The 14908-nt window shown below is 39.2% G+C and overlaps 2 protein-coding genes across 2 annotated transcripts; one reads left to right on the top strand and one right to left on the bottom strand.

Moving 5' to 3' along the window:
• Positions 1-1088: 1088 nt before the first annotated feature.
• On the top strand, positions 1089-2159 carry LOC113128560 (5-hydroxytryptamine receptor 4). The gene has a single exon (XM_026303980.1). It carries the CDS (start codon positions 1089-1091, stop codon positions 2157-2159), a length of 1071 nt encoding a protein of 356 aa, XP_026159765.1.
• Positions 2160-5931: 3772 nt separating this feature from the next.
• adra1d (adrenoceptor alpha 1D) lies at positions 5932-13368 on the bottom strand. The gene is made up of 2 exons (XM_026302438.1): positions 12021-13368; positions 5932-7315 (listed from the first exon to the last, which is right to left on the bottom strand). The coding sequence occupies exons 1-2, from the start codon at positions 12976-12978 to the stop codon at positions 6765-6767; spliced, it is 1509 nt and encodes a 502-aa protein (XP_026158223.1). The 5' UTR covers positions 12979-13368; the 3' UTR covers positions 5932-6764.
• Positions 13369-14908: the final 1540 nt, after the last annotated feature.

Below are 14908 nucleotides of genomic sequence, written 5' to 3'. Positions count from 1 at the left end.
GGGTCCCTGTGGTGTTCATTAAAATCTGTTCCAACTCATTTGAAACATCTGCTCCCTGTTCACACCACTTGCACTCAAAATTTAATAATATTGTGTTCATTACAGATATATGTGTTCTGCTCTGTGATAGACTGTAATGGGCAGTGTGTGAAGTTAATATGTGCATATTTCCAGAGGCAAATACACATTTGAAATTAAATACATTGCTAATATCCATATTCACTTCAATGCATTTTGTGATAAGTGTAACTTTCAGTATTCATTCATTAGCTATACCCACTTTTTCCTATTTAGGGTCACAGGGATCTGCCGGAACCTATCCCAGCTCTTCCTTTAGGTGAAAGGCAGGGGTACACCTTGGACAGGTCACCAGTCCATCACAAGGCACTTTCAGTGTTTAAATTCCTAAATATCTTTGAGAAAATCTCATCATCTCAATTCCCTGCCTCCTTAAGATATTAATGGTATTTTTTTTGTCTTTGCTTAGAAAACCCATGTAAAAGTAATCACGTTATTCTCTCTATATCAAGATATGTGTTGATGAAAAGAAGGTGTGTGTTTTTTTTTCTCACCAGACCAAGCAAAGCAATAGCTTTTTTTTTTATTGAAAACTAAATGGTTCATAATTCATCTGCTTTTCTTCTGTCTTGTGTGACTCTTTAGTGTGAACTTGGCAAAATGTGAGGAAATGAAAATTCTTTTTATTTTTCCTTTCTACTGAGATAAAGGAAAACAAAATATGGCAGAGGTGGAAGTGCTGATTAATATTATTAGATTTTGAAAAGAAAAGCATTTTATTTACTCCTGTTTCTCCAATCTAACTGGTGTAAACTGATGTATGTTTTCCGTTTTGTCAAAGTTAAACTGAGCAAGATCTGTTTAATTCAATAGCCTGTGATTCGTACACATTAAAAGTTAGTTTTATTTTAACTAATGATAAATAAAAATAGAATGCCATTTTTGGTCTGCAACTAACTAATTCCTGCATGGTTTGTCCACGTTTGTATCACTAATCAACCATTATCCGCATCCACACATCACACCACGCATTACTTACATCTTTGTCTTTTGACAGGTTGGATCAGACCATGGATAACAGCAGTTTGGAATTGCTCAGAGATGGTAACACATCGCTTCAAATGGAACTTCAGTCCTGTGCCACACCCAGAAACCAGGCTTCTCGCATTTTTCTGTATGCTTTCCTCTCTGTTGGCATTGTCTGCACAGTGGTAGGCAATTTCCTGGTGGTCTTGTCCATTGCCTACTTCAAACAGTTGCAGTCGCCTACAAACTATTTTGTCATGTCCCTAGCGGTGGCTGACTGCCTTGTTGGCCTGATAGTGATGCCCTATAGTATGATTCGGACTGTAGAGGGATGCTGGTACTTTGGTGCCCTTTTTTGTCAGCTTCACTCTAGCCTAGATGTTATGCTCTGCACTGCTTCCATATTCCATCTCAGCTGCATTGCCTTTGATCGCTATTATGCTGTCTGCAACCCACTAGTGTACTCTTTAAAGATGTCTCACAGTCGGGTAGCTTTCCTGATTGTTGTATGTTGGGCTGTACCCATGCTCATTTCTTTTGGCCCTATAATGCTGGATCTCCATATTGCTGGTGTGGACATATTGCTTCCTAAAGATGTGTGCGTGTTCTTGGTCAATCGCATTTATGCTGTCATGGCCTCTTTGGTAGCCTTCCACTTGCCCATGGCTATTATGCTAGTAGCCTACTGGAAGATATTCAAAGCTGCCAAACGGCAGGCCAGACAGATCAGTGCCATGGAAAGCCAGATGGCTGCTGGAGTGGGCAAAGACTCAAGCAAGAAACAAAGACATCGGAACACTATGAAGAGGGAGAAAAAGGCAGCAAAAACATTGGGTATCATCATGGGAGTTTTCCTTATCTTTTGGATGCCCTTCTTTACAGTCAACATTGTGGACCCATTCATTGAATACAGCACAGAGGTGATTGTCTGGGACATATTTTTATGGCTAGGATATATCAACTCATCTCTAAATCCATTCCTGTATGGTTTCTTCAATCGTTCCTTCCGTAAGGCATTCCTCATGTTCATGGGCTGCAGGGTATGCCTGCCTGGATCATCCCCTGGGATGGAGCTGTCACACACAAGGAAAGAGGGAAATGAACGTGCTCAGTAGATCACCCAAAAAGTGTAGATTTCGTAAGGAAACAAAATCTGTGAATAGTAAGCGCTATATTTCTGGTAATCAGTGGCACTATGCCAGCTGTTATTTGTTAACAGCCAGGCTAATATGGTTGAATTGGGAAGGTTACTATTATAGGAATTATAAGTGAAAATCTTTTCCTTCCGTAGCACAGATACTTTGATTTTGTTAAAAAAAAGGAGTCTAAATGAGCTCTGTAGCAATGCTTTTTTCATTACTATTTTTCTGGTACTTTAAAGTAAATTAGTTTAGGACAAAAAACAAGCAAGTGGTCTTGAACAACAGTAATGATCAGGCAAGATGAACATTTTCCTCCCAGCCATCAACAGCCTGACATCTACCTGCATCACCTGTATTGTGACAACTGTGTTGTCTAAAGCACACAGATGGCTCTGTTTTGGAGTAGAATAAATGTTCACTTGTTTACAGCTTCTTTCAAAACTGCTGGCAAAATTGAAAATATTTTGCAATAATAAATATAGCTTGGGTCCCAGAGGATGGAGCCTAGAAATTACAAAAGCTGCAAATGATTTTCTTCCTTTAATCCACATACCAGTGAGGAGAAGAATCAAACTACATATAAAATATCGAAAACAGGCTGTTTGCAAAAGAAAACTATTCCCAAGACCTAAAGAAAGGGGAAAGCCCGGAAGATGTAAGGCATGACTTGGAGAGGCACTATCAAACTCCACTGTGACATGAAGAAGATTCACATCACAGGTAAAGGACTTATGTTAGTTAAATTTTATTCTAAACCCATATTGTCTCTTAATTTGATGAGATTTCACAATTTAGTATAAACATGCAACCAGCTGTATCACCAAGGCTGACACCAGTCTCCTTTCTGCATTCTGTTACTGTCTGCCTGTATTTTAATATCTCAATTTAGAAGTAACAGCAGGTTCTAACTCAATTTTTTCTTTTGTTTTGGTGAAGGAGAAAATATTTTTTTCTATTTTGATTTGGATTGTTAATTCTTCTTTTAACATACAAAGGTATTGTCACAATGTCATGTTGTTTACTGTTGGGAACTCTTACTTTGGTAAACCTCCATGCTGATTTCTGTTTCCTGTCCCCAGCCTTAGCATGTTCATGATTGCCTTAGTTACTTTCACCTGTGTTCAATTATCCTGCTCTATGCCCCTGTATTTGGGCCAGCAGTTTATAATTGCTGTGGTAAGACCTACAGAGGGGCTTGTCAGAATGTGTTGATTATTCCAAGTTTTGCTTTTTGTTTTGTTATTTGAGTGTTTCTGTGTGTAAAAACTCATTCCTACATATGTAACTGTTAGCTGTTTCTCTTACATTTGGGGCCCATGTGTTTTCTAAGCTGTTTCTCTTCTAGAAACATGACAGGAGTCTGGATTTTACACAGAACAGTTAATTTGACAAAATACATTTTAATGGTGGTATGAGCTTAATAACAGGAAGTGACTGAATTTAATTAGTCTTGATAGATTTTTCTCTCTCTCTCTTTGACTAAAATGCTTAAATGTCAAACTTAAATGCTAAAAATACCACCAACACAACAGGCTGGCAAAAAAGGAGTTTCTCATTGATGTCAAGTGAACAATGAGGGTGTAAAGAGTTTTTGGAAACCCTGGTAAATTGTTGAAAGCTGTCTCACTTCTCTTGCAACTTGCAACCTAATCCTGAGTGCAGCCAGAGTGCATAGAAAATGAGTCTTTCTAAGGATTGCCAGCTTTGTGCGAATGACAAACTAGGATGTTTATCTGCAGTCTGTTTATTAGCTCTAAGCAATAGTCAGTGGCTATCTTTGTTCAACCAGCACCAGTGCTGTCAGCAGCCAATTAGGAGTCAAGGGAGTGGCTGTCCCTTTACCTGGCCTTTTTGCTTTGTGACACTGCGAACTGATGGAGTTATGTTGTTGTTGCATGTCTGTGTTTTTTAAGAGGGGCAGAGTGAGGAGAAATGGAAAATGTTTTAAAAAGGATTTGGAGCAACAAACATTGGAACCATGACAATAAATAATGCTTTCAGTTTTGTAAAGTTCTGTATATTTCTATGAAGCCACTTTCCCAGTTTGGCTGATATTGACTCTGTTCAGACTAGAGCCTTACTGGTTTATATGCTGTCTCCATATCTGTGTGGGCTTTAAGCGGGTACTGTGTTTGTTTTTTTTTTCCCACAGACTTAAGACATGCAAGTTAGGCACACTGCTGACTCTAGACTGTCTGTAGGTTTGAGTATGAGTGTGACTGGTTGTCTCTGTTACAGATACACACAGAGGAATGTGCCAATAAATGGGTGAGCATTCCTATGGAAGCTCCTTATCTAAATTCTTGTGCTATCATGTGGCTTAAAGAGGGGGTTATCAGGCCATGCCCTTATAAATCTTCAGGGGCACTGATATATATAAAGAAGACCCCTCTCCAACCTTAACCTATCAAAAAGTGCATATCCAAATGTTTAATGGGAAAAAACACTAAGCCAGCAGCAGAACGCTTAACTAGTAGGCCTCAGGTTTGCCTCATTCAGCAAATATTTACTAGTAAACAAATAAACAAATATTGCTGCTGGCTGGAAAAGCCCATTCAGCAGCAGAAATAAGTAATGTCAAGTCCTGAGCAGAACCCGGCCTTTCTGTGTGGAGTTTGCATGTTCTCCCTGTGCTTCTGTGGGTTTACTCCAGGTACTCCTGTTTCCTCCCACAGTACAAAAACATGTATGTCAGGTTGATTGGTGACTCTAAATTGCCTATAGGAGTGAGTGTGAGTGTGTGAGGTTGTTTGTCTCTATGTGGCCCTGTGATGGACTGGTGACCTGTCCAGGGTGTACCCCTGCCTTTCACTCAAAGAGAGCGGGGATAGGCTCCAGCAGATCCCTGTGACCCTGGTTAAGGAATGAACGGGTATAGAAAATGGATGAATGGAAGTCCTGAGCAGAACCACCAGCACTGTCTGACTGCCCAGCCTGTCTATAGATATTTCTATATTTATTTCAGTATTCAAGGGGCTTTTGAGAGTGCATCCTATATATTAGCAATAATTAGCGCTTTAGTTTGAGTTTTGATAACTTTTAGCAGTTTCCATGTTTTTGTTCACTTGTGTTTTGATCCTTCGCAGGATGTCCAGAGATAAGAACTATTATCTGTTTATCTTTCTCCCTTTATTTCTATTTTTTGTGATGTATAAGTTTTGAAGATGAATAAATGGGAATAATTAAGAGTTCCACTAGCGATTTTCGCCTAGGTTAAAAAAAAAGATTTGACTAAAGTAGTGGAATGAAGCTAGTAACAGGAAGCAATTGAGCTTTATTAGTCTTGATTAGACCTTTCTTTCTATTTCTCTAGATTGCCTGCATCTCCGACCTTAAGAGTGAATATGCATATTTGTTCTTTGAATTCTGAAAATCTTTATCTGCACTTGTCTGTCGTCACAAGATTCTCACTACTCTCTTTACCTTGCTTAGCTGATACAGATATTTTATTACCATCAAATTCACCGATCCTTTATCTAAAAACAAACCATTTTTGCTTCCCAATAGCATGAGACTGATTTAAATGTGAAAAAGATGCTGGATGTAAAACAGCCAAGACAATAGTGACATCTGCTGGATGGGGAATATATATGTTTTATTCGATGCTAAAGGTGCCTTACTGCAATGTAACAGAAGCACAGAGTTGTTGGCTCATCTCTTTTTTTCTCCTTTTTATTTAGCTTTTTCTGACATAAACAACCATAACATCAGGAGATACAAAAAAGCATATTTATTTCACATTAGCACTCACCTGTGAGCAATGCAAATTACAGGGCCAAGAAGACTCATTAATTTTTGTTCAGTCAAGTGTAGATATGAGTGCCAAGTTAACTTATCCATCCAACCTTTGGAATGAAAGCTGTGCGACATCTTTATTCTTAACTGTCTTCTTATCTTTTCATTGCCTCGTGAAAAACAGAATAGATGAAATGTCATAGTTCATTTTCACATATTACATTTGAGTAAAGCCAGACATTCTGGCAATAATAAGAAAAAAAATGCACTTATGACTTGTTAGAGCGTCAAAACGTTTGTCATTTGTTACAGTCCAGTACAGCTTTATATATATGTATATTTTTTTTGTTTGGAATCAACTGAATGTTACACAACACAGTCAGCATTCTGTGTCAGCTGGGCAACTTTCACAGACATGGAAACTGTCTGATATGAAACTGAAAGAAATAGGTGCAACCATAATAAAGACATTGTCTTGTGATGTTAAATGTCTTTCTAAATATGTGTACACGTGTCAACTTTGTGCTTGGCAATGTTGATGCACAGTGCTTCCATGTGACAATAGTAACACAAAAAAAGTCCATTAAGCTGACTGCTTTTGTGTCCACTTCCAAAATGTGACTACAGACAGTTCACAAGAATTTTCATCTAAATAAATATAACGGTTGTAGGGGATTGTGATAAAGTTATAGTCCTGTTTGTGCTGGGCTCAATCCATCATTTTCATTCCAAAGCTTTAATCAGCTTTTGATTCTCAGATATTTTGTGAACACAAAATGATCATGGTCTTTCTTGCATTTTGGTCAAATATGGCAATAAAATAAAAGATTTTCTGGTGGTTCTTTAAATGTCAGTTTCTTTTAGGCCATAGCAGTCTGCCAGATCATAAAACTGATAGCTGTTCTGCTCACAGGAGTTGTAAATCCCCATAGAGACTGTGTCTACTATATCAATCCGACCCACTGCTGGTGTGGTACCTTTTCCTGTTCCTCCCTTGATTTTATTTGACAGATTGTTCACTTTCTCTTTCAGCTGAAAGGAGGACTTTTGCAATGGTGGAAGAAGACTCCACCTTTTGAAACCTAGCGAGCGCCCTTTCCTCTTCTGTAAAAAAGAGCTGCCACATGATTCATGCCCGGTATAGCCAGGCTTATAGTCTGCTCTCTGATCTCTTGTCATTCCCTTGACAGCTGTTCGCCACCTCTGGTCATAGAAGCGACGCAGGACCCTCCGTCTTTGGTGACACTGGCACCTGAGGAGTCGAGTGAAAGCCCGCTGGAACTCTTTGCTGGAACAGGGGTAGATCATGGGGTTGATGCAGCTGTTGAAGTAGCCTAACCAAAAGACCACCTTGAACACAGTTTCAGATGGCTTCAGTGCTGGGAAGAAGGAACCTAGAAAGACACAGAGCCATTGAGAACTTTTGTGAGTAAATGTAAAGGATATGCACAATACAACTACAGTATATTTCATTATTCCACTAAAAATCCAGACAATCCATCCATTATCTATACCCGTTTATTCCTAACAACCACACACACTCACACTCACTCCTATGGGCAATTTAGAGTCACCAATCAACCTGACATACATGTTTTTGGACTGTGGGAGGAAACCAGAGTACCTGGAGAAAACCCACACAAGCATAGGGAGAACATGCAAACTCCACACAGAAAGACCCCTGCCAGGTTTCAAACCAGGAACCTTCTTGCTGTGAGGTAGCAATGCTAATCATCAAACCACCGCGCTGCCCCTAAACAATTCATTATTATAAAATATATAATATATAGGTGAAGTAAAAAAATTTCATATGAAACGTATAAAATAGGCGAAATGCTAAAAAACAGTTTATGATTTTTGTATGCCACTTAGTCCATGTGGACAAACATTTTAATATTTAAGTTGCAGTATTAATTGAGTAATCATTTGGATTAATTAGAATTCAACAAATAAAACTAACATTTTGTTTCACATTTTGCTTTACAGTAAATCTTTTTTAGGAAGTGTTTAGGAAAGCACTGATCTACTTCTCTGCTCTTTGACTCATCCACTAGAAACAATGCATAAATATGCACATGGCTGTATTAAGATATTATATTACACATATAGATTTTTCACCCGTCTGACAGTTGGCCATTTACAGTCCTATTTTTTGTAATGATTTATTGTGTAGCAGTAGCTCTCTGGTTATGTTTATTAATAGCAACACAACAGCTTCTAACATTTTGTGGACATGTATTTAAAGAACATGCTTCAACCACAAGCCCCAGAACCCTTTTTATGATATCTTTGCTTGAGTTAAATATGCGACGATGTCTCTGGTATTTAAAATATTTTATTAAAACGTGATTCTCTAAACAGCAGATCCTGAGTCAAGACGGTCTGACAATTCTGCATGTAATGCATGCGCATGTGCACTGCATTTGCTTTTGCACAGGTTTATACAAACCCTATCTATGTCATCTCTGTTTGTATTAATGATAATCCTGCTATGGACAACTTTTAAACATTACATTTAGCAGCTTTCTAATGGTCTATAATAATTGAGCAGCCTTCTTCTTGGGAGATTAAATGAGAACACACATTAACAAAAAACAGAGCTGGCTTAGGTTTTATAATGTAGCTGTCTTGTATAAAGAATGAAAGAATTTAGCTCATTTAGAACATAAAAGTTCAGAGTTAAGAGGCTTTTTTATGAAAATTGCTTTCTGTATAGCTCACAAACAACCCAGATTCTCATTGCTTTGCACATATTTTTGTAGTTTCTGTGGTAATTTTGGTATGCCATAGCAAGTGCGACATGCTGTTTGTCATGGAATGCTGTCTTTTCCTGTTGCTTTCTAGTTGCTCTTGTCTCCGCAGGCTTGGATTCAACACAGCATTCACCCTGGACACAGAGGCAACATATCACAGTGCTAATGTCAAGTCCCACTGTCTGGGCCCAGAAGTCCATTTTCATTTCATTTCTGTTGATACAATGTGGAAATATCTGAAATAGCTGGTGTTCAATGTTTTCATGCTGTTTTGACATACTAATAATATACTGCATAACAAATGCAAACCAGCATCCTGTACCATTTATTCAGAAACAAAAACATATCTAATAAAAGAGTTATCTTTCTTGTAATTTTTTATGCAGTGTGTGGAGTGTTTTGTATGTTAGCATCTGCTACCTCTCTCTTACTTTGTTTCTGTTCTTGCTAAAAGACCAGCCTTAGCAAGGTAGTGAATAAAGTGATTAAAGGAAATTGTGTCCTTTATTGATTCTTCTCACTGAAATGGTGTCACTTTAGAGTCAGGCAGCAAATGATTCACCGCTCTGACGCACTACAATACCATGACAACATGCAATGTTTTTTTTTTTTTTTAATAGAGATAGAGAACGGGTTATGAATGTTCAGATTCATTTTTACAAAAATGAGGAGGGGTCTGTAGTTCTTTTGCTCAAACAGAAATGAATAGTCCACTATGGGGACTATTTACAGCTGCAGATCTAATGTGTAAGTGAGTATTTTCAGAAGCAGGAAAGTGTATATGGTCTAAACTACAGCACTCATGTTCCTGCCACCCAGTGCAACAGGGTGACCTATTGATTTAATAGATAGTGATCCATGGCACATGCTTTTAGTACACAATCAAAATGTATTAATATAAGATGCATTCATTGTTGAATTTTTTTTTTATTTTCATGGGATTTTTTCAAAATTAAAAAAAAAATATTACTACTGCCTACGCTTTATAAGAAAAAGCCCTGAGTTCTTGATGATCAACTAAAATAGATGCACAAATTCTAATCATGTTAGACTTTGTGCCTATCTACCAGTTCGATTTACATCACAAAGGAAAGAAAAGCATAAAGGAAAACAGTATTCATGAGTCTAGTGCACTAATATAAGCAAATGCTGTTAGGCCACTTTCAATGGAGTTTGAGATGAGTCAGGCTGCTCCGTGCAGCTTTGCATCATCACAGAGAAGGGGTGGCAAAAGAGATGGTGAAAGTACATGTCTGCCTCTCAGCAAAAGGTTACTCATTAATAATGTGTCTGTACAAAGTACCAACATCAATCTGTCTGACTTTCCAAGTATGGGTGAGCACGAATGGGAATTGCTTCTGATTGCTCCCACTTGTCAATCAGTCATTTTAGTAATAAACAGCAGCCCCCGATAGGAATGGATCTATACAAATCTCAGTATACTGTAACACTTTATTGATCCCAGGGAGACCAGAGTTGAGGGCCCAAGTGCATAACACCATATGAGGGGATTCAGCAGGGGAAGATGGTTTCCACAGAACAGCTTAGATTCCTCTTGGTTTTGATTTTAATTAGGTTCTAACATCTAACATTGTGACGGTCTGCAATTACAGGCCCGTACCATTTAACAGGAATCAAAAAATTCTGCACAGCAACTTAAGATACCATCAGACCTATTTTTCTAAGTTAATTATTCATTTTGGCAGAGGTCTTTTGTTTTCTTTTTTTGCAGTGCCGTGCCACAGTTAGGGTAGTGGAATTATTAAGGTTTAAGATCCTGGATGACATTTCCCAAGAGCAGCATGTATAATGTGATCATATCAAATGAATATGATAATCTAGATGAAAATTATATGATTAGAGATTGTTTGTTACAATCAACAGTGTATAAGAACAAGTGTATATGCATAAGTGTAGTTTATATGGTCTCAAATTACTGTAGTGTCCCATTGTAATATTGTATATTAACTATTCATATTTGTTTGTTAAAATGCATTCTTGCTTTTATTAACGAAAGTGATAAAAAGAGATGGAACATTCATCTTAGACTTCCAGATGCAAATAAACTTGCCCTTTAAGTGAATAAAGTGATTAGCAGCACCCATTTGATTTCTTGCACCCCTCGTCCCCCTGCAGGGTTTACTCTAATAGTTTGATTCTGTACATTTGGAGGTGCAGCGAGCATGAGAGTGCTTTGACTGCTCAGCCTGATAAGAAACTGGCTATTTGTTCATAATGGCTTTTACAATAAATGAAAATTCATGAGGCCGACGTAGTGTATATGAGTCCATGTGAGCTGTGAAGATTATTACTTGCTCTAAGTGCAGCTTTATGTGGGTGCTGCATCCTTCACTTTGATTTATGTGTAGCCATAATGACTTGAATTGGTCATCCCCATCATTTCTGAAGGCGTTAGAGCAGACCCCACTTTCTGTATTTCATTCTTTCAGTACTGTGGTCAGTTGTAGAGCTATACTCACATTTTTTTTTTCTGCACCTCCACATGTACCTGGCTATACTTGTGAAGCATGAAATGAAACCCTTAATAAGCAAATACAGTCTATCATTATTTTTACATTATTGTGTGAGACTCTTGCTAAAACAGTCCACAGGAGCTGGTATTTGAAATGAGCAATGTTGATGCTTGCAAGGTGCTGGGAGCATTTAAAGAGCTCATTACTGAAGAATGTCAGTCTGTTATGACTACCCTTTCAAAAATGTGATATTAACCAGCAGTCAGGGCTCTCAAATGATACAGGCATGAAAACAAATCACATTAATGGTCACGTAGCCGATTTGCCCTCTTCTGACCAGAAACATTAGTTTTTCTAACCATATGATAATCTTAATTCTGATCAATTCTTGGGACAGTTCACAATAAATGAATAAATAAATGAACAAACAGGAGATGAAATCCATCCTGTGTCATTTTCTACTTCCTAGCGTACAGCTTTTGCAGCTGATGTTACAAGTTCTTATAAATTAATACTGACCTGTATACTCGTGTGCTGGGTTGTTTATACGCAAATCTCAGGAGGAAAAAGTTTCATCATTCGAAGTGACGCACATTCATTAATTATTTACATTGAATATAAATCGATTAGTTATATAAAAAAATGTCAATGAAAACTAATGATCAGCGCTATTATCTGTCACCCAGATGAATCCAGTCTGCTCCAGGGCATTTAAATATTGTCATTTATTAAAAAGAATTTACAGGTTTGATGTCCCTGAGAGTAGCAACCATGACAAGGAGGATCATAATAGATCGTAATAGCTCTCTGTACACCTAATGGCAAGGAAAGACAGAGGCGCACACACAGGTGGATAGAAATATAACACATACCCATCGGTAGAAAGAAGAAAAAAGGCAGCCAACAGAGGATGAACATCCCCACAACGATGGCGAGGGTCTTAGCAGCTTTTTTCTCCCGGGAGAACTTCATCAGTCGCACTGAGAGCGAACTTCGAAACGGGTGGTTTTTGTTGCTTTTGGAGCTGGCCGGACGCGCGTCCTCCAGCACGCTGCGACAGTGTATCCGAAGGACCACTTCCATCGACTTATTTCTCTCTCGTTTGACGCCCGCTTCCAGGTTCTTAGTAGTTCTGCGGGCCACCACGTAGACTCTAAAATACATGATGAGAATGACCATGAGCGGGAGGTAGAAAGAAAAGAGAGAGGAGAAGAGCGCGTAGCCCGGCTCTTCTGTGATCCTGCAAATGCTTTCGTCCACAGGCGGTGGTTCCTTCCAGCCCAGGAGCGGTCCGACAGAGATGACGGTAGATGACAGCCAAACCAGGACTAAAATAGCCACCGCTTTTTTCTCTGTCATGATACTTGGGTATTTGAGACAGTATTTCACCCCGATGTATCGATCGATGGAGATGATGCAGAGGCTGAGGATGGATGCGGTGCAGCAGAGCACATCCACAGCTGCCCAGATGTTACAGAAAACCCGGCCAAACACCCAGCATCCCAGAACCTCTAAAGACGCAGAGAAAGGCAGCACGATGATGCTTAGCAGAAGGTCTGCCATGGCTAAGTTAACAATGAAGAAGTTTGTGACGGTCTGCAAGTGTTTGTTGCACAGCACGGAGAGGATGACCAAGATGTTCCCAAAAATTGCAACCAAAATAAAAACGGAGAGAAAGATCCCAACCCCGACAACCTGCGAGTCCATCGTGAAGTTCTTGCATATGGTGCTGCTGTCGTTTGGAAACGCCTGGTCCAGAACGGATCCGTTGTAAGCTTCAGCAAAATAGATCCCATAGTTGCTTTCGTTCTTTAAGTTAGAGTTTGTCATTTTGAAACGCCATAAAGAGAACTTTAGAGTGAGTTTGCTACAGAAAGCGTTGTGTTTGCTTCCAGTCTCATTTCAATCTCTCTCTCTCCAGCAAAACAATCACATTGTCGATTCCTCTCAGGTCACAGGTCAAGCGAAGGATATTTCAGAAATGAAAAGGAAAAAAAAAAAACGTCCATATAGTCTCCCTATAGATAAAAAAACTGATGGTTGTTTAATGAGAGGTATTCAACTTACTAAAGTCAGGTGTAGATTCTAGGTGGCGATGTAGATACAACGGTAATAAAAAAACAAACAAACAAAAATAAAAAAATCAAACACATTTATGTTCCTTCCCCTCGACTTTCTTTCAATTCGTCGTCTTCCACTGGTGGCATCCCTTGTAACACAACTCCCTGATCACAGTCAGAGCTGGTGCATGAGGTCTGAACCTACAGCTCCACCCACACGTCACATATTGCCTATGTTGCCTATTACTGGCTCCACGAGACAGCGTCACTTTAAATGTGGGGCACTAATTGAAACTGGTCTGCCACTTTTCATATCTTCATGTGATTTGTCTTCATTAACTGGTGTTAAATGTCTTAAGGTTTTGAGTGTGTGTGCAAGCATGTCTCCTAGTGTGATACTTATTCCTTGACAGAACTGGGAGGGAGGGGTGTGTGTGTGTGTGTGTGTGTGTGTGTGTGTGTGTGTGTGTGTGTGTGTGTGTGTGTGTGGTGGACACCTCTACATTGCCTGCTTGAAAAGATACCTGGTCCTGTAAAGACAAAAAGCAACACCATATCCACTATCTAATCTGCCACAGGGCACCAACAAGACAGCACTAACCACTGGTGCGCCTTCTGGCAAAGCTGTGAAGTTTCCCAGTGACACTGCAGCTGCCATGCAGGCCTTTGTGTGCATATCTTAAGTAGGACAGGCCTATACAAACCACCAGGGACCCTGAAGGAGAGGAAAGGTCAAAAGTCAGAGTCACTGGGCGGACAGACTGCCTGGGAAAAGATCAACCCAGGATGCTAAATCACTGTCTGCAGTGTGTTTAAAGTACAAATCCTTTTTTTTTTTTTTTACAGACTTTGTACTCCATACTAACTGATGAATCTTAAACACTGGATGGTGAAAGGTTATCAGAGGTACTCTAGCAGGTATGTTATTCTAATATTAGTGCTATACATAATAAGTGAATCGTTTTCCAGATCTACAGAGAACCACTAGTCATCTGCTAAGACTGGCCTGGCGTTGCATACGTCATGCTGATTGCTCCCTGCCGATTGTGGTTTGAACATCATCTCATATTATTTGTTTTGGCATGGATTGATATGGTTGCCTGAGCTTAAGTGTAAAATACACATCTGAGCTCCTTGCAAATTCAACTGCAAATGCCAGTATTCATCAAAATTTGGTCATTAGCTTCATAAGTACCCTGCAGTGCTGGAAGAGTCCAGCTTTATCTGCTTGTTGTGTTAGAGCAAAAAGATCACTACAAACCATTTGAGTTTATTCTTTAAGGACAATAAGCGTCTGCATATCTATCTAATAGTTACTAAAATGTCACTCTGAGAAAAACTGAGCAACGTACAGACAGGCTGGCCATCCATCAAACCTAAGACTACGCCGCTTTGACTAAAAAAGCACACAACGATGTCTGGTATGGAGTCAGTGCTGTGGGCAGCAGAATTTCTGTTTCTAGTCACGATGACGCTTTTCAGCTGTCAGAGCACATCCTCATTACTGGATTCATAAAAAAGCTACAACCTCATCCAGCCCACCTGCTCCTCCTTATGAGGGGGCTAAATCTGCAGTCATGCAGAGCCAACTTCAGGCCACACCATACAGGAGAGCTGTTTTTTGATGGAAAAGAGCATTAGTCTGTAAAAGATACGCATGTTTTATAATGATGTGTGGAATGAATTGTAGTTAGATGGTC

The sequence above is a fragment of the Mastacembelus armatus genome, chromosome 1, assembly GCF_900324485.2.
Source record: "Mastacembelus armatus chromosome 1, fMasArm1.2, whole genome shotgun sequence".
Classification (NCBI taxonomy): domain Eukaryota; kingdom Metazoa; phylum Chordata; class Actinopteri; order Synbranchiformes; family Mastacembelidae; genus Mastacembelus; species Mastacembelus armatus.
The sequence above is the reverse complement of the archived record's forward strand: the minus strand, read 5'-3'. Positions and strand labels throughout refer to the sequence as shown.

What these genes read in the sequence shown, in the direction of transcription:
- LOC113128560 (XM_026303980.1), top strand. Translation starts at nt 1,089, where the DNA reads ATGGATAACAGCAGTTTGGAATTGCTCAGAGATGGTAACACATCGCTT.
- adra1d (XM_026302438.1), bottom strand. Translation starts at nt 12,978, where the DNA reads ATGACAAACTCTAACTTAAAGAACGAAAGCAACTATGGGATCTATTTT. An exon ending in TTTCTTCTTTCTACCGATGG is followed by an intron (nt 7,316 to 12,020) that starts GTATGTGTTATA and finishes GTGTCTTTCTAG; the next exon opens with GTTCCTTCTTCCCAGCACTG.